The sequence below is a fragment of the Aspergillus bombycis genome (assembly GCF_001792695.1).
Source record: "Aspergillus bombycis strain NRRL26010 chromosome Unknown contig00011, whole genome shotgun sequence".
NCBI classification, from domain to species: domain Eukaryota; kingdom Fungi; phylum Ascomycota; class Eurotiomycetes; order Eurotiales; family Aspergillaceae; genus Aspergillus; species Aspergillus bombycis.
Genome location: NW_019170013.1, coordinates 282,861 through 301,826, shown reverse-complemented (window position 1 = coordinate 301,826; position 18,966 = coordinate 282,861). Strand labels below are relative to the sequence as shown.

Below are 18,966 nucleotides of genomic sequence, written 5' to 3'. Positions count from 1 at the left end.
ACAACACCACATCAATCTGGTCGAGGTCAACATAATTTTGTCTAACGAACCATCCCCCCAGGTTATGGATCTCTAACGCCTCTGATACTTTTATGATCTTTGATTTCTCTCATCGTCTAATGCCCCTGGCGCTATCGGTTATCAAGAGTGTCGTTATTGGGGTCTGGCACCTCCTATCTGCCGACGAGTATCCAAACTCTACTTAATCGCAATCCGAACTGAAGTCATTATCCGGTCTACTCCCTTCACAGTCCATTGTGCCGTTCACAGGCCATGGCGGATTCTCTCGACGGACCTTTCTTTCCTCCAACCACCGAAACCTCCTCAACCCAGCCGTTACATCCTTCGATGGATCACGATACTGCAGAGGCTCATGCAGGGCACATCGATCCGGACAGCTCGTACGTTCCCCGCCCTAAGCGCATTGCATGCGTCGTCTGCCGGCGAAGAAAATTAAGATGCGACGGGAGGAAACCAAGCTGTGGTACTTGTTCGAGGCTGGGACACGAATGTGCGTACGATGAAGTGCGCAAGAAAAGTGGTCCAAAGCGAGGTTATGTGAAGCAGTTGGAGGCGCGTTTAGGTATGTGATAGATGGCCGGACTCTCTTCATGCGTTCGGTTAGACTGTTTCGGTGCTAATGCTGTGCTCTCACCAGCCCAAGTCGAAACCTTACTGAAGACGCAGGAGGTGAACCCCTCCCACAACAGCCAAGGGAATAGCGCCAACATCACAGCACCGAAAGAGTTCGGCATCCCGGAGGCGGTCCCGTTCACAAACAGTATTGATGCACCCATGTCATCCCCCGAAGGCGAAATCAATAATATCCAGTCAAACGAGACCTTCTTGACACCGGGGTTAGATCGCACGGGTAATTTTGGGTGGGACATGATAAGTTTGGGGCTGGAAGAACCTCTGCCTGACCGAGAAATCATTGACGAATTGTATGGGTTGAACTTGGTATCAAATTGAAGGATTTTGAGCTGTGCTGACTATATCACGGCAGAAACCAGATCTACTTTGAGAAAATCCACCCTTATATGCCCGTCTTACACCGTCTCAGACATCTGGCAGCTATGGATCTAGCTCCAAGTGTACGACCTCCCGTGTGTTTGCAGTACATTACCTGGTGCCAAGCTGCGTCTGTCAGCGAGAAATACTCAAATTTACATGCGCTTTTCTACCAGCGAGCCCGCAAATACGCAGAACTGGACGAAATGAAGGGACTGGGGGAGAACATCTTGTCTTTGCCGTACTGCCAAACTTGGTTGCTCATCGGCACGTATGAATTTCGAATGATGTTCTTCCCCCGGGCATGGCTCAGTGTTGGTAAAGCTGCAAGGTTAGCACTTATGCTCGGTCTGAATCGATTGGACGGTATGGGTCTTGAGGTAAAACAATCATTACCGCCCGCAAGAGATTGGACAGAGAAGGAAGAACGACGAAGGGTGTTCTGGATGGCTTTCTGTGTCGACCGTTTTGCAAGCGTCGGGACCGGATGGCCAGTTCTTATCGATGAGAGAGATGTCAGTGATGCCTCGTCCAATATCCTTTCCTGGTTTTTTAAAGTTCAATGGCTGATCCTGTCTGAGTAGGTCAAGACGAACCTACCTGCTACCGAAGAAGCGTTCGTCAAGAGCAAACCGCAGAGGACACTACGCGTTGAGGACATTCTGGCGGGGGATGGACTCTCCACCTTGTCGTCGTTCGGGAGTGTTTCTTTCATGGCATACATGTTTGGACGGAACCTTTCACACCTGCATCGCCCTGACCCTCAAGACAATGACCATGACCTGAATGGGCTGTACTGGCAGCGGCACAGATCGCACGATAACGTACTACTGCACTTTTCCCTAGCAATGCCCAACCATCTCCGACTACCAGCTGGAATGTCTGATCCCAACGTCATCTTCTGTAACATGGCGATCCACACTTCCACAATATGCCTTCATCAAGCCGCTATCTTCAAGGCCGAGAAAAACAGGATGCCCGAACAGATCATCACAGAAAGTAAACGAAGATGTATTGTTGCTGCTGACCAAATCTCTAATATTATGAAGATGATCAGCCACATGGACCTAACGGCTGTAAGTCTCAGGAAACTATTGTCGTTATGCTATGGTCATGGACTAATCGATTCTAGTTAAATCCTTTCATGTCATACTCTGTCTACGTCGCTGCGCGCGTCTTCGTACAGTATCTCAAATCCCGCCCCGACGACTCAGCTGCTCGTTCCTCTCTCGGATTTGTCTTCACCGCACTCGATGCCATGAAGAATAAGAACCCCTTGACCGAATCTTTCCTTGTCCAGTTGGATGTCGATATCGAAGGTACTCCATTCCGAGACATTCGACAAGCAAAAAGGCCTCGTCTCACAAACAAAGTGCAAACCAAGGTAAGCCTCCGCACAGAACGATCTCCCAACATCACAATCTCTAATGATCAACAGGGTCGCGGCTGCAACCCCCTCGTACCATTAGACCAACACCAAAAGCAACAATCTGCAATTGAGGAAGGGCCCGCCAGGCTATCAACTGGCCCACAGCAACACTACTACACGCCCTCATCTCTACCCTCTCGTGAAGAGCAGAGCCTTCCACAACTACAGAACAGAAACCCTCCTTCTTCGGATCCTTTCGCAAAATCGCCGTTTAATCTCAGCTCGGGAACTGAATCTGGACCAGGGACTGACACAGGTCTTTCGCCTGAGTTCACCGACAAGAGTTCGAACAATAGTCCAGTGTCAAACGATACATCAATACTAAACGCGACTACCATACACGACCCGTCTTCTTCCACCTACATACCCCTGGGTCAGTCCTCGTCTCTCAAGCAGCAGCCATCAACCTCAGCATCTCTCAATCAAGCCAACCATCAACAATCACATACCTCTCTCAACACTAGTAGCGCAGTAAACATGAGTATGGGTACCACCCCATTTGGCGCCTTTGATATCGATTTCTCTTCCCAGTTGTATCCAACTGGCATAGTAACTCCCCTCGACTCTAACGGTTCGGAAGGGTCTATTCCCATGCCTACGTGGGATTTTGGCGCACCTCAAACTTCGAACGGTGAAAATGTCGACATGATCACCACCGGCATGGAATCATTAGAAGCACAGTGGGCACAGTTACTAGGCTCAGGTCCAGGTACAAGTACAGGCGCAGGCACAGGCACAGGCACAGGCTGGGACTCATGGCGAAATCAAGTATAGGTTAGACTAAATTTCCGGTTTGCACCCTTCTTTTTTGTATACTTCTCAATACCCCGGTTTGAAGCGCGGCGCTTTTGTTATATGAAAGTCATGTGAAACAATATAAAGATATATTCATTAGCTTAACCCATGCGAGACCAATATCAATCAACGATACTCCCGAAATGAAACAAAATTAGATACTCCACTGCCCTTAAAAATGTTGAGCAAGAATAAGTAAGCGACAAAAGGGTGAGAAAAAAAAGAAAAGAAAAGAAAAGAGAGGAACAATAATGCTAAAGGATAAGAGCAAAGCTAGCGAGTGCGTGCTTAGCACTGGTTAGGGAACCGTCTGTCATTAGGAGAAGTAGGGAAAACACCAGCTGCAAGCAAATCGCTCATATCCCAACCAGGGGCACCCTCAGTCTTCCAGGTCCAGAACAGCCAGCCGCTCTTGAGCTCAAAGGCGTCCAGCTGGGCCTCAATGAAGCGGCGCATGTCCAACTGTTCATCCTCAGAGAGGTTGGCCACGGTACCAGAGGCCAGGTTGGTGCAATCACCAATAGCCTCATCAGTGATATAGGAGCCATCATAGCGAGCGCCGTTGCCCTTGCCATTGAGGTATTTGGTACAGTCGGTCAGAGCACCAGTCCACTCACCCACAACAACAGGCTTGTCAGAAGCTTCCAGGTGCTGGTGCGCAAAGTCGCAGACGGCATTGACGTGGCTGTCGATATCCTGGGCGATAAGTCCGGTGTCAAACATATGGTAATGGTGGGTGTCCATCACGACCTTGCTGCCCTCGGTCTTGTAGCCGTTCCAGCTCTCTACAGGCAGGAAACCATCTCCGTATACCACAGATGTGCTAGCGCTGTACTTGTTGACGATACCGTAGACGGAACCGTAGTACTCTTTCAGCTTGCCCTGGTCTATTCCACCAGGAACGTGTGGCTCGTTGATAGCTTCGATGGCAGCAACGGTGTCGAGGCCAGCATACCGCTCGGCCAACAGGTCGAAGGCATCAAGGGTCTGTTCGACAGTGTCCCCTTGTTGCCATTGGATAGCCCCCCTCCGGCCGCTGTTGTCGAACCCATTTTGAGAGCCCGGTGCTGGTCAGGTTATTAGCCATGCTCAGACTCCCCTGGTTTGATATTCAGCCCCAAGGGTACTTACCACCGTGCAGGTCGACGAGAACTTTGAGACCCGCCGCTCCAGCCCATTCTACTGCTTTGTCAAGGTACTCCAGCTGACCATCAACGTAAGGGTCTCCTTCGAGGGGCCCAAGAGCCCAGTAGCCGATGGGAATTCGGACATGGTTCAGTCCGGCATCAGCCATCTGCTGGAAATCGCCCGGGGAGACGAAAGACTCCCAGTGAGCAGACAGGCGTGCTTTAGCCTCATCCTTGCCCAGAAGCTGAGTCAGTGTCCACTCGTCGACGGCCCCTTCACCAGCTTCATCGAAAATTGAAGGTGTAATCCAAGGCTCAAGCACAAGCCATCCACCAAGGTTGACACCACGGACTTTTTCGCCATTGTAATCGAACGAACTTGCGCGAGGGTTTAGGCGACTGCTCTAGTTGTTAAGGGACCATGCAGAGAAAAAAGGGGTACACATCACACAGCTATACTGACATGGTTGCAGCTTGCGTGCCAGCTGAGAGCAAACCAAGCACTAGAAGCGCCTTGTTTGAAAGTCGAATGAACATCTTTCTTGAACACTGTCGAGTCGATCTTTGATGCTGATCTTTAGGAATAAATAGGAGGCTGGGGTTGAGAGTTGAGAGATTGTTTGCTTTGGTGAGTTGTAGCGTCAGTTGGAATGGCAATCACCTGGTTTAAGTAAGGAGTGCTCGCAAAGCTGGTTTCAACCACCGAACGCAACCAACAGATGACCTTAACCGAACATAGATTTTTGGACAAAGTCCAGACTCGCCACTGCTTTCGGGTAATATCGATCCCAGATCTGATCGAGCATCTAGAGAGGGATCCGCGTCGTGGCGTTTGTGACAGCTCCGAAAACAGGAGGTAAGGATAGAATAATAATAGAACAGCATGTACTAACACCACAACAAAGGCATTCTTCTCCCTGTCCTCGTCCAGGAACGTCGCGGGGACAATCGCACCAGTGTCTCAGAACGACAGCTCTATCGAGGGATTCCGTCTGACGGAATCCGGGGAGGACCCATGGAATCTCAGGAGCATAGGGTCACGTTGACGAGTGCGGGAGTTGTTGAGCGCTATGTGGAGTCATAGATGATGGCGAACCCCATAGTGTTTGCGGTGAACAACAGTTCCATGGGTCCTCTGGCGATCTTTGGTGTCGGATCCGGGGAAGAGCGACCCTTATTAGGGTTTGCGTTCCAGGGACCCATCGGCCACCGGGTACCTGGTCGGGAGCCCACAGCCGTCGCCGATAGCGTCTTCACCTCCTTCAAAGCAAATAAGGGAGTATAGAAGGCCCCTGGCGGGGTTCACTGCCCGGTATGCGTCTAGACTCTTTCCAAAAGGGTGACCCGTCATCTCGTAAAGCGGACAATTCTTTGTGGGGCCGTGGGAGCAGATATCGGGGTCTTTGGTACTTCGTGCCTGTGATGGCGTTTCTGGGTGGCCAGTACTGCATTCGGACAGGATGAAAGACAGATTTATAAAATCACAGAGGATCGAAGATGAAATTGAGCTTGAGGGTTACGAATCACTGCCGGATTCGGAAGTCATCACGTGGTCCACGGCCCACGTGCATTCTCCATGACCAATGCAGAGTCCAGACCCTAACTACTACTTGGATCTTGATATCGCGTGGATATTACTTTGGTATAGCTCAGTCACAACAAGTAAACTGTTATCCGACCTTGCAAAGTGACTTATCTACATTCAACAAATGCATCCTAGTTGTCCGTAGAAGCGAGCCCAATACCTACCTATAGATGCTACGTGTTGAAAGGCCATGGCATGTCATTACCTTCACACCCAATCTTTGGTCCCCCAATGTTGAGAAAGACCTTGTCGTTCCGGAAACACCTTGCCAGCACCCAAATGGGCGTTGCAAACTGCGCTTCCCATTCCATCTCAGTATTGTCAGCTCTGTCGAAGTATTTGAAGCTCCAAGATGACAGGCCACCTCCAACACATTTCTTCGCACTCTCGCGGAGTGCTTCCCCATGATCAAGGCCAGCCCACAATCTACCCCGGATAGTATATCGTGACCAAAGTCCTTTATACCATCCCTCGCATAAGCCGCTAGGTGTTCGAACAGGCCAGGGGCGCCTTATGCGGCCCGTCTTCAGTTCATATGTGTATCTCCCCTTCTTCCAACTACCCCCGTGCTTGAGGTTTAGTGGGTTTTCCGGGCGATATAGGTCACATCCGTGAATAATTTTCAGGAAGCTGTTGAGGCATTCCTGTTTGCTAAACCGCATCGCTCCCTTTGTGAGGCTTATAGAGTACTTGTGTTCTTCCGGGGTGCCCTTGTAGAAAACGCGCTCGTCCTGCCAGTTCGGCTGGTTCTCGGGCGGTTGTACTTCGTTGCAGTAGGTCTGGTAGGTCTCATCCACCAGGTGGCTTTGGACATAATGGCTGAGTAAGTCGCCCTTTTTCCCATTCCCCTTGCAAGAGAAGTGGTCGCGCTCCTCATCATCGCAAATCGGATTTGCCACGTCCAAAAATGATGCCCGCGCTGAGATGATCTCGTTGAGAACGAACGATGCAATCGTGAGGTGGCCCCTCTCATTGGGGTGGAACCACTTTCCCCATCGATTTGGGAGTTTAGATCCCCAAGAGCGCTTGTCGAGAAATGCCTGGCAGCCTCCCTCATCCCGAGTAACTGGGTTTCTGTCGTTGAGCAAGTGCATGGCTTCCGTCGCAGGGTTCGCACTCGTGTCGCGCGGATCATAAAGGCTTCCGTTGACCCCATAGCTGACCTCAGGCCCCAGGAGACCTTTGTCTACTGTCATGTCCCTCTTTTTGACCTCATCATGCAAAGATTTCTTCTTCGTGTCTGGCTTGAAGAACTGCAAATTAGGCTGTTCGGGGTCGGGGTATTCCCCAGTAGACCCAGGCCAGCAAAACTGCCCAGCAACCCTGGGCTCAGAGGCCCAGCCGTCCCAATCTGCATAGCGTAGCCTGTACTTCACACCTCTCTCTCTCATCTTGTCAATGGTTTTTTCAATTCCCATATTGGTGATCTTGACCAATTCGTTATATTCTTTTCGCCTCCTCAAGTCCACCGGCAAACTGTTGAACGGACCCCCGATAGCAGGAAAAGCCCAATTGTTATATTTTGCGCAGTCATCCGATTCGGTGTCGAGGTCGTGGAAGAACTGAGCGTAGCTAGCGAAGACCACGACGCCAGTGTTTGGTTTCATATGCTTTTCAAGTTCAACGAGGATGGATTCGAGGGCAGGCTCTAGGATGTATTCCGCGTTGGTCTTGGCTCGCTTGATAGCCGACTCACAGCTCTTCTCATTGTAAGCAAGAAAGATACAGTCTTTCAGGACATCAATCTAGCAAGATTTATCTTAGTTTCGCGCACTTCCAGCAAGCATGTAAGCAGACTCGGGCTTCTCCTCACCAAGCAGAGGTCGTTTCCTCCCGCAGTCAGCACGACCAAATCCATATCATCATCTAGTTTCTTGGCTTGCTCAAGAATCTCGCGTGATTTGGCACCAGTGCAGGCCAGCCATTGAAATTTCTCGGCGGAGACTCCCACGGCACGCTCGAGCATTGCGACATACGATCGATCGTATCGAGCACATTTGCGCACTTCGTCGCTCGTGTCCCACAGCCGGCCGGATCCTATCCCAGCAGTGAAGCTGTCGCCAATAGCGCCCCATTTCCGGATCCAGTGCATGTCGCTGGGGTCTCGCATTGGGTCTCCGCGGGCAAGGCGCTCACCCCGAGCGCTGATGGTGTAGTCGAGGCTCTGGCTAGCATCATTACCACCGAGGGCATGGCCGCCAAAGGATCCCATCAGCAGCGACAGTGCCAGCAGGAGTATGGCTAGGGCTGCCATTCTGAGGGAGATCTGGTTTGGGTGATGTTAATACAAGGGACACCTTTCATCAAAAGGGGATAATCTGGGTCTGAGGATACGCTCCATGAAACAGGAATGGGGAGGAAGGGAGGGCATTCTCATAGTAAATATAAAGATTTATATAATGTAGTCCATTTGAATGTGAGTGAATACAAGTATATCCAGGTGGCGAGAGCTTGTCCCTTAATGAGCTCATGCCCACTACTAGTATGCTGTGAATGAAAGAGCTATGATGGTGAATAGTGTAGCTATATATATCTCCCCCCGCTAGCCTGCACACCATTGTATAGCTTCGAAGTATAGTCCAGAAGTCTAGAACATAGCATTTGCCACATTGACATGCACTATCTTGCTCTTTGTTAAAAATTATTGTGATATCATGTACCTCAGCATAGACAAGAGTGCACCGGACAGTTCTGCTTCCAGGGAGATTGCACTTATACGCATGCGTTATACATGAAGCCCATGTTTCTGAGATATGAAGCAGTTCACCCCCCGGCTACAGAGCTTTTTAGGTCTTTGAATTTAACATTTAGACAATATGAAGTTAAAACACTGCACCTCCAGACTTATATCCCGATACTAAGAAGCGCAAGATAAAGTAGAATATCTACCCCTTCTTCGGGTTTCCCTTCTTTGGACCTCCAATCCAAGTCTTGTTTGACCCCTTTGGCCACGGTCTACCGAAGCAAGGCATTGGCCTGTACTTACCATCGCTAGTCCATTCTTTCTTCTTACCCGACGCTTTCCCCAATGCTTCAACGAGGGTGCCATCATCCAGGTCGACAGCCCAAGCCATGGTCCCTCCCAGACAACGCTTGTTGGCGAAGTCGATCTTGAGCTTCAACGTTTGGACATCATCCCAGCTAACCCACTGATTGGTATTCCACGTAGCGACCTTCACTGCAGCATCTTGATAAAAGGTGACAGTAGCACCCTTCCTGAGTATTCCGTGGATCTCTGTTGCCGAAATAACGCCGGGAATATTGGTACATTCTCCGGCGGGGGCCTCTCCCTCCTTAAAGACACAGCCAGGGGTCATGCAATTAGGGTCTGCCATGGTGAAGCTACGTCCGTAGAAACCTAGTCCCATCACAACCCGTGCCGGATTGATGTTGTTGCGCCAGAGAAGCTCGAGACCCAGATTAATCTCTGTCAGATTGGTGTGGGCGTACGCATGCGGCCCAATCTCCTTCCCATGTGCGTCCCAGAGGCCATCTAAGAAAGAAGAGCCAGTTTAGTATCGAATAATAGACCAAGAGCTAGGATCACTTACGTATATCATAGGTCATGACGTTAAACCAATCAACGTATGGCTCCAAGTTCGCAACGTCAAATCCTTGGAGATACCAGTAGCTGGCCGGCTGCATCGGACAAGAGGTTAGCAATGTAGCATTCAAGGACTCGAGGCAAGTATAACACAACACACCAAGGTTATGGTGAGGCCATAGTGCTTTGGCAATTGATCCAGTCGCTCTCTCAGTCGTTTCACTAGGGTGACATAGTTGGCAAAGTCCTCTGATCTGCCGCCTCGATCATCTGCAGTAGGATATTCCCAGTCGAGATCAACCCCATCGAAGTTATTGTGAAGCATAAAACTAATCAATGAATCAAAGAAAGCATCTTGTGCAGACTGTGAGGCAGCAAGATCCGAAAAGGTAGTCCTCGTGGGACCCGGATCGTTGAAGTCCCAGCCTCCAATCGCAATGTACACCTCAAGACCATTTTGACGGCTCTTCAGCGCTGTGAGGGCTTTGTAACGCTTTGCAGTTGCATCTGTCATATGAGCAATCCGGAAAGTCTTGGGGTCAATTAGAGCAAAGGCAAAATTAAGGTGGGAGTATATCCCTAGAGGGATATCCTTGGGTTCCACCTCTGGAGCAGCCAGATCAGTAAAGGACATGGAGCTAGGGGTAGTAAGGGCTTACGTCCACAAGTTCTTCTCTCGGGGTTCCATGCTTCGTAGTATCCGATAGTCTTTGCCTTCGAGCTTTTCCCGTTACATTCGGGCGATACCACCTGTTTGTCACCACAAAAATCTTTCGTGGTTCCTGAAGGACTCCCTTAGCTACGGTGGACCATTAGACAAGATCAAGGGAACTGGAGTTTCTCACCACAGAACCCATGCTTACTACAGCACACTTTCAAAGGGCAAGTAGACCGATTAGACCATTCTTGACCCCAGCCTGCGTCGCATTCACTCTTTCGGTTGCAATTAGCGGTGCACTTGGATCCGCAAAAGTCAGGTCCAAAGCCACAGTAGCCTGTACCAGCCGAGTCTCTAGAAGTATTGATCAGCACCGGCTAAGATTCCTAGGTGTAAGAGTAGCATAGCTCTCACATTGGTCCACAGCAACCCAGCCGGCAAGGCTTTGACTTAGAACAAGTTGTATCGTCGTTCGGGAGAGGCAAGAGCTGTAGACTTGTGAACGCCAACGTCTTGATCACGAGCTGGCAGAGGAGTAAGAAGAAAAGGCCGGGGGTTGATCTTGTGAGTAGCATAATGCCAGAAGGGAAAAGACCTAACTAAAAGGGTTCCAGTGAGTATATCTGAGAACTTGATTGTATAAATCAAGTGGTGCCCGGCTGTGGGAGGGTGGAACTGTTTAAATACTCAACTTAGTATCATTAAGACTTCTTCTGGGTGGCGCTCACCTGCACCACCTTCTGGACTGCTTATTCACTTTCTTACCATGCAGCATTCACTTGGTCACAGCACTGCAACTGGGAGAGTCAAGGTGGTGGCAAATACCTATGTTTGTGATTATTTAAGGAATACGGCCGTGCTCCTCATCCCCCTTCTTTGCCTCGAAAGTCCCCGTTGAACCTTTTACCAACGAAGCTGCTCGCCGTTGTTCTGTATTAGACAAATGACCCATAATTTCTCCAAGGGCATCAGCTCCTTACATTGAGTAAGTAAGCTGACGTTCCTACCCCCAGGCTCCCAGTGTGTATTAATATATGTGGCAGCTCTCCCTGGGAACTATGGCTACCGGATTCGCCTTGAATCTCTTGTTTCTTCTCTCGTTGTTCTTTGCGTCTCTTAGCAACGCCGGTCACCCAGCCTGGGAGGCAGGCGCTACAACGGTCACGTCCGAATGGATACACATAGACCCATCTTGGGAGTTCCCCACCTGGCCGAGTGAGACCATTCGGTATTACTTCAACAGTCCAACATCGAAAGAGAGATTGTCAAGTGACATACGGGCCGCATGGCAACTCTGGTATGCTGCAGGCTTGCCAGAGACCTTCCGATTTGTCGAGTTTCCAAAGTGGCGGTGCGAGCGAGAACCAGACAGTTGTTTGCGTGTCATTGGAGACGAGGAGGAAGTGTCGTTTTATACCAGTATTGCAAAGCAACGCATAGATCCCTGGGATCGTATTGCCATGTACGTGGTCTTTGAGGGAAATGAAGACGAATTCGACCGGGCCCTGATGATTGCCCACGAGATCGGGCATGCCTGGGGTCTCATCCATGAACATCAAAATCCCTTGTATTGGCAGTGGGCCTACTATGATACAAGACCTGATTCACTCTTTCAGTTCTATTGCGCGAACGTGATTGGGTATGATGAGATAGCGCATCAAATCAATAATACTCGGGAACTCTGGAGCGAGAACGGCCCTTGTCGCAGTCAGCTACGAGCGTTGGAAATGGGGTTTTATGCCGCCGACATCATTCCATGGCAGTCTCGATATCAATCACCACATCATTTGTGGCCTCATGACTCTGACGTGGATTGGGATTCTATCATGATTTACGGATCGTACTTTTTCGGAGCGCCGGATGAGCAGGGCAACAATAAGGTCACTCTTCTCCGGATGAAGGGCCTTCAGGTTATCCCAGAACCTTCAACCGTCACGGAATTCGACATTTTTGGGATGTTGCATCTCTATCATCCCAAATGGGGGAAGTTCCTGGATGTGTTTCACAACGATGAATCTAGCCCTTGGTACACCATCTTCCAGGGGAAGATCAAGAGCTGTCCAATTAAGACCTGAGGCAAGAGTTCTCCTTGACGGTTGTATTGGGTGTGATAGCTTCAATATCAGACGTATCTTTCTCCATGTTATCCAGTAGTCTTCACTATAGCTGGGTTGGTGATGTATTGCAAGTCTCTGCGGCGGCTCACCAGAGACATTGCCAGTATCGCGTCGAGTGTGAATGTACTGTACTAGGCTTGCGAATATTGGTTGGTGAGGAGTACAAGTGAATTGATATCAATCAATCCTGCCAATTTCTCTCCCATAGAGTGAATGGCTCATTCACTGCATCCACGTACAGTCAAAGAATGTCTATCTATAAATACCGCCTAAGCTGTAGTTCCTCCCTCTCAGACTATCGCTAAATATTCTCTCCCTTCATATATGGCAATAGCATTTGATGACCATGGCACCCTTCCAGCTGACTCTTTCTCTACTCCTCGTCGTGATAGCAACGTCGGGCAATGCAGCAAGCACCACCTGGGAGACGCATCCTTCTCACCCAACCTTGCCAGGAACCGCTCCCAACTGCAACAAATGGTACACTGCGAAGAAGGGCGATGACTGTTCCACTGTGCAACGTGATAGTGGTATCTCGGCCGATGACTTTTTTGGTTGGAATCCATCGGTCTCCAAGGACTGTAAGAAGAACTTTTGGGCGGATACATCGTACTGTGTTGGAGTAGGGCCAGCGATCACTACCGGGACACCAACCCCAACGGGCCTACCCTCGACGACTACTCCTAGACAGAGTACGGAGACGACGCCCATCAGCTCTGGTTCACGCGGCAGTGGGACCTCAATCTCTGCTCCTTCCAGCTCCCCAACGACCAAGGCCACCTACACGTTTAATCATCCCACTACCACCTGGACTCCATCTCCGCCTGCGCAAGAGACAGCATGGCCCCCGACCAAAACCCAGCCAGGCCAGCCCACCTCGTGCACCAGATGGCACGAAGTCATGATCGGTGACACCTGTGACACCATCACCAGCCGCTACAGCTCGTGGATAACGAAGGAAGACCTGTGAGTGACTCCCCACCCCCCCCCCGCTGGTAGAGCATCAGTTCGGACAGCTGATATCATGCACAGACTGGAGTGGAATCCAGGCCTTCAGGAAGATTGTGACGCCCCTCTCGTGGGTTATTTTCTATGCGTCATGACCAGGCCGTCTGGCTACAGCGTAACCTATTCAAGTGGTTCAACCCCGGTGGTCATTCCTACCCCTACGCCGTACACGCGCCCGCCTCCAGTTTGCCCTAATACCACTGAGACTGAGCTCACGCCCTCGCCAACACAGCCAGGGATGCCCTCCAAATGTCAAATATACTACCATGCGACCACTGTAAGTATCGTGAGCTCTCGGCGTCGCTTCTCCATTCTCGATTGCTAACATGTAGCTATAACTACAGGGGGACTCCTGTTCCAAGATCTTGTCGCAATATAACATGCCTGAGAAGCTCCTCCATGAATGGAATCCAGCTCTTGGTCCAGACTGCAAGGGCCTACTACCTAACTACTACTACTGTCTCCTTCCCAGTGGGTTCTTTCCCATGCCGCTCACCGTCACCACCGCCCCTGCGCCCACTCAAACCGGGATCACCAGCAACTGCAAGGCTTGGTATCGGAGCAACAAGTCTGAGACGTGCTCCGACATCGTGCTCGCTTTCGGTACATTCTCGGAGGAGGACTTCAAGGCCTGGAATCCTGCCGTGGGCCAGAGATGTACCGGACTGATCGTAAGAACATTCCACCCCCGAGACTGACCTGTAGCGGCAGCTAACCTCTGATTGCCCCCGATCAGGATGGTAACTGGTACTGTGTCGCCATGCCTGGTACTCCCTCCACACGCACTGCGCCTGTGCCGGCCTTCCCAACAAGCGTCCCGCGCCAGCCAAACGTTATCAAGAACTGCACATCGTGGTGGCATGTATCTGAGTCAGTGACCGACCATCATTCTCAACATTTCACATCCTAGATTTCTAACCGCGCATAGTGAGGATGACTGCTACGACGTCGCCCGGAAGAACGGCATCACCGTCGACGACTTCCTCGCGTGGAACCCGGACGTGCGCGCCGGGCAATACGACTGCAAGGCTCTGCCGGTAGACCACGAAATCTGCGTCGGCGTGCGACCCAAACCACCCATCCGCGGATGCACGCCAACTGGCACGAATACCACCGCCTCGGCCAACACGACGGTATATCCGACGACCAGGACGTCCTGGCACCGGACGCTGACCACGACCACCGTCGTTACGCAATGCGAGGATGCATCGTCGTCCACCTGCGCCACGGCCACGGTCACCACCACGAGGGTTGTGACTCTGTCTCCACCCCCAACGGCCACGCCGATTGATACCACGTTCGTGACCTCCCCGACTCAGGGTACGAACTCGTCCTCCGGGGCCTCGTCTCCAGTGGACTCGACCCTCCCTCCGTCATCGAGCTGTGCTTCTTCCAACAGTCCCACGCCCATCGTGCCGTCCACTACAGGCCCACGAGAAAGTAGTTCTTGGCCGACCTCCCGGCCAACTCGGAGCCAAGATCCCCACAGTTCTGTGACCGAGTCTCCGCCACCTGCGGCTCCCTCAACGATCACTGTGACTACAACCATTACGACACAGTGCTCCACTATGTCCACCTTGGATACGAGCTCGCCAGATGATACTACACTCGTGACAGCCACGGTGACAACGCACTGCTCGACTTCTTCTGTCTCGAGTACGAGCTCGCCAGAATACACGGAAATCGAGACGACAACCCTGACGACTCGATGTTCGACTACCTCGCCGAGTCAGACCGCAAGCGAACCTTCGATGACCATTATGCGAGGATGATTCTAGTTCAGGTAGCAAGCAGCTTGTATTCATTTGTAATGGGATCTGGCGTAGAGTTTTGGGAGGTGTCCCATGTAGGTTTGGTTGGGTGGGGATGAAGGATTTTTTTTTTTCTTGAGTGTCCCAGGAACGCGCCACGTGCATGAGCAGAATGATCAACGTGAATTGGAAGTTCTCCATAATTCTAAAGAATCAATGCATGGATCGTAAGGAACCAGAGCAGGGAAATGCAAGCAGAATCAGAATCAAATTCAGTAGAGATGGAACGCCAAGGTTGGCTATATTGGGGGGGGGGAGGTGATCACCATCATATGTATGTATGTATGTACTTTATGGAAGTACTATATGGAAGTATTACTACTAGTAGTAGTACTATACACACCCAACTCGCTATATGATCAACAGCCATAACCCAGGATGAATAACTACCTGCGTGGTCAAGCCAGAATCCGCCCTCTGAAACAACCAAACCCACACAATAGCAAGCAAGCAAACAACCGGACTCACCACCAAATTCCCTCACGCCCCAGCCAACATCCCACAACCGAACCGAAAAAAAAAAACACCTAATTAAGGGTCCTAACCCGAACGATAAGCTATAACACGACCTCTCTATAGGCCCATAGGGTGAATCGGCCTACTCAACCCCAACCGAGCGTCGCCAACCAGTCTGAGCCCATCGCGCGCTAGCCCGCAGCTTGGATCATGGGTTCTGCAGATATCGGCGCATAGATGCAGCAGCAGACTCCACATCCCCAGCACGGCTTGTGTGTATTAAGAGCAGGAGAAAAAAAAAAGGATGGCGGAAAGGGGCCGAACATCTGACATTTCCCATCTCGCATCTACATATGGGCCACTTTGCATGGCGGATGACCACTCACGGCTTGATGGCTGGTGGGCTCTAGTCTCTCGGATCAATGACACATCTCGCCTTTGAGAGGTCGCTGATTTACCCACTCTCTGTAGCTTTGTGAGCTAATTCTCTTAGTGACATAGCTGTAGGTGGGGGCGCATGTCCTTTTATCTGGTTTGGGGCTAGATTGTGATGGGTGGCCAGCCACTGCATATTGCTCGCATCGATTGCCTGAGTTAGGATATAGGTTGTAGGTTGAAGGGGGGGGAACAGTGGTGTTAGTATCCCATGTGGTGATGGTGAGAGGTTTGTCTGGGTTGGGGACCGGTAGAATTTTAAGGTCTGTGATGGCTTGGACACTCCAGCAGGTCAATAGCGATCTCTGTTAACCAAGCGATGGAGATAGATTGGCTTTAGATCGCTGGACGCTGCATCGGGCTCTATAATATGAATCTATAAGGAGGTCTCGTACGGAGTAGAGATGCATTGTAGATCCCATCCAATCCAGAGATTCACGATATCTCTCCGGCATAGACAACACAGCAGATATGTCTTACATCAGACGCTGGATTCCTAGAGACGAGCATAAATGCTAAGCACTCGTCCGAATGCTCGACATATACGCGGTGGAGTGTCTGGTCTGTCGCGTCGCAAGTCTAGCCGGCCATCCTCGGCGGGTCGGAAGGGGGAGCCTCGGTGAGCAGGAGCAATTAACGATAACACCGGAAGATAGAATGACGCCTGTGGGCCTGTCAGACCGTTCAAGTGGAGAGGGAACGGGGACGTGAACATCCGAGAATCGTTAGGTGTCCGTCCCGGACGAATTCGGTTACGGGAGAGAAGCCGAAGTGGTCAGGCTAATGCCACATCTCACCTCGAATTTGATTAATCAGGGCCCTTCATGGGGTCGATTGGCATGTGTTCTCCATCTGGGTCGGCAATTGAGCAACGTCAAGACCGGACAAGAGGTTGAGTACGGAGAGAAAAAAAAAAAAAAAAAGGGCTTGTCCTTCGATGACGAAATTCCACATTCCCTGTAGCTATTGAATTGACTCTGATATGCCGATCATGGTACCGAAGGAACCGGCGAATTAAGACGTTCGTATTTGACAAGCCACGACCAAACTTCGACTCTGATATCCCTCGCGCCGCAGTCTAAATGCACAACAAATGGGACTTTTCCACTGTCTGCGAATCCTTCGCGATCGTAACCGAAGTCAAAAGATCACAAAATTGATTGCGTTCCTTGAACCGTCAACCGAGGTCAGGTCGCTTAATTGGAAAAAAAAAAAAAAAAAAAATCGAAGATCCAGAGAGACAAAAACGATTATCGTGTTGTTAGTCACGGGGGTCGGAAGAGCCCCAGAATCAGGCCACAGTGGCATTAACTTTCGATGGGGGTCTCGGATTCAGAGAAAAATATCACCCCATTTGGTCCACTTTCCTTTAGTTTACCCGTGGAATAGAGGGATTAGGGAGCTAGACAGAGAGAGAGAGAGAAAGACCGCTGGCGGTATTTTTCCGATCACACGACATTTTTGTGGTTGAGACCCTAGTCGGGCTGGGATAGGCTTCCTGTTTCTTTTCTTCCAATCCTTCCACGGCTTCGATACCGCTTGGGATTTTCGGATCGAGGCTGAGATCTCCCTCTCTCTCGCCTCGGATAGCTACGCGTCGCTCTGCTAATTCTATATGATTGACCTCCTGGCGCATTCTGAAACTACACCGCCGGTGGATGATGTCAGCCTGGCGAGACAACCGTTTAGGGTTAACCGGAATAAACTACTACACACGCAGTAGAGATGTGCAGCAGTCCACCAATTAATATAAAAATAAAATCTCTTCCCTTAGACTCGGTCGGGAATCGGACCCGAATAGTGGAGGAGAAGTCCCATCTAGGCGTCCTTTGCTGTCTGGCGTTCGAGCTAGCAGGACGGAATGCCCCGTAGACGGTGTGAGACATGGGGAACGTCTTGGGTGGAAGGGGATTGCCTCGACAGTCGTAGAGACTTCAGGTAGGCGAGGTACACATCCATTAAAGGGGTTCGTTTATGACATTCGAGGACTCCATACCGAGTCGGTGGAACTCAATAAGGACAGCATGAGTAGACGTAGAGGAAACCGAGATTCGCAGGACTCATCCTGCCGAGCATCAGAGAATCAGACAAGCGACCTGCACGTCATTCGCATCTCCATCTCCGATAAATCCCATATCTGAATATCTAAATGACCGCCCGCGGATCCTGATTCAGGAATCAACATCAATTCCCAAGCCCAATCACGTCCAGGCGAAAATTAATAGGCACATCCTCTGACCCACCGCACCACGTGTTTCATGAAGAGAATAGGCGCTCACCAGCTCAATCCGGAGAGAGACAGGGAAGATCCTTCTATAGAATGGATCATAAGAAAAAGAAAAGAAAGGGAAAAATAGTAAAGACATACTAGTCCATAGTAGTATCCCCGTCGTGCGGCCCTGCATCAGCCCACTGGGGGAAGAGGGAAAAAAAACAAAAAAAAAAAAAAACCTGCTCTCCTCGGTAGGGAATATCGCCAGGTTTCGGGATCCTTTTCTTTTCTCTGGCCTGACGACATGCGCCTCGTAATGGAGTTGAATTTATCAGTATTTTTGGCTTTTTCTGCCTTTTTCTTTCATCCTTAGGGTGAAATGATCTGCCTGTGAGCGTTTTTTTTCCCGCTTTGCATACCATGGGAGGTTTCCGTGTGGATTGATAGTATGTTTCTTCCTTATCCTGGCGTTGGGATCATTAATTATTTCCATTTAATTATTTTTTTTATTCAACCCTTAATTATTATTATTATTTTGAATTTTGAATTCTGTGAACCAAGGTCTCCATAGATCTATATAATCATGCAATGCCTCACGTCTCCATCCAGGTCTTGAGTCATCATCATTTCTTAGATTCTTCTACTATCCTTCTATCTTTCCCATCTATAACTCCAAGCCAACCCCAGGCGTTCGTAACTGAGATCTCTCCCACTTCTTAGTTCAATCCTTCCAAAAAGGAAACCATTTACATCATCCATCTCTCTGCTCCGACTCTAC

The 18,966-nt window shown here is 50.3% G+C and overlaps 6 protein-coding genes across 6 annotated transcripts; 3 read left to right on the top strand and 3 right to left on the bottom strand.

Annotated features, from left to right (window-relative positions):
* Positions 1 to 273: 273 nt before the first annotated feature.
* ABOM_002333 (putative C6 transcription factor Prf) lies at positions 274 to 3,214 on the top strand (the record flags this gene model as incomplete). Its single annotated transcript, XM_022529463.1, has 6 exons — positions 274 to 583; positions 659 to 944; positions 1,007 to 1,526; positions 1,596 to 2,087; positions 2,144 to 2,395; positions 2,450 to 3,214. The coding sequence occupies 6 exons, from the start codon at positions 274 to 276 to the stop codon at positions 3,212 to 3,214; spliced, it is 2,625 nt and encodes an 874-aa protein (XP_022392810.1).
* Positions 3,215 to 3,523: 309 nt separating this feature from the next.
* Positions 3,524 to 4,899, bottom strand: exg1 (glucan 1,3-beta-glucosidase; the record flags this gene model as incomplete). The annotated part of the gene is made up of 3 exons (XM_022529462.1): positions 3,524 to 4,302; positions 4,367 to 4,761; positions 4,826 to 4,899. The coding sequence occupies 3 exons, from the start codon at positions 4,897 to 4,899 to the stop codon at positions 3,524 to 3,526; spliced, it is 1,248 nt and encodes a 415-aa protein (XP_022392772.1).
* A 1,221-nt stretch (positions 4,900 to 6,120) lies between these two features.
* ABOM_002331 (SGNH/GDSL hydrolase family protein) lies at positions 6,121 to 8,213 on the bottom strand (the record flags this gene model as incomplete). Its single annotated transcript, XM_022529461.1, has 2 exons — positions 6,121 to 7,692; positions 7,761 to 8,213. Coding segments are annotated over 2 exons (2,025 nt in total), but the record flags the coding sequence as incomplete, so codon positions are not given.
* Positions 8,214 to 8,832: 619 nt separating this feature from the next.
* Positions 8,833 to 10,125, bottom strand: ABOM_002330 (glycoside hydrolase family 18 protein; the record flags this gene model as incomplete). Its single annotated transcript, XM_022529460.1, has 3 exons — positions 8,833 to 9,440; positions 9,499 to 9,586; positions 9,652 to 10,125. 3 exons carry the CDS (start codon positions 10,123 to 10,125, stop codon positions 8,833 to 8,835), a joined length of 1,170 nt encoding a protein of 389 aa, XP_022392774.1.
* Positions 10,126 to 11,207: 1,082 nt separating this feature from the next.
* On the top strand, positions 11,208 to 12,224 carry ABOM_002329 (uncharacterized protein; the record flags this gene model as incomplete). The annotated part of the gene is made up of 1 exon (XM_022529459.1): positions 11,208 to 12,224. One exon carries the CDS (start codon positions 11,208 to 11,210, stop codon positions 12,222 to 12,224), a length of 1,017 nt encoding a protein of 338 aa, XP_022392741.1.
* Positions 12,225 to 12,612: 388 nt separating this feature from the next.
* Positions 12,613 to 15,046, top strand: ABOM_002328 (LysM peptidoglycan-binding domain-containing protein; the record flags this gene model as incomplete). The annotated part of the gene is made up of 5 exons (XM_022529458.1): positions 12,613 to 13,232; positions 13,299 to 13,551; positions 13,619 to 13,945; positions 14,011 to 14,144; positions 14,203 to 15,046. 5 exons carry the CDS (start codon positions 12,613 to 12,615, stop codon positions 15,044 to 15,046), a joined length of 2,178 nt encoding a protein of 725 aa, XP_022392740.1.
* Positions 15,047 to 18,966: the final 3,920 nt, after the last annotated feature.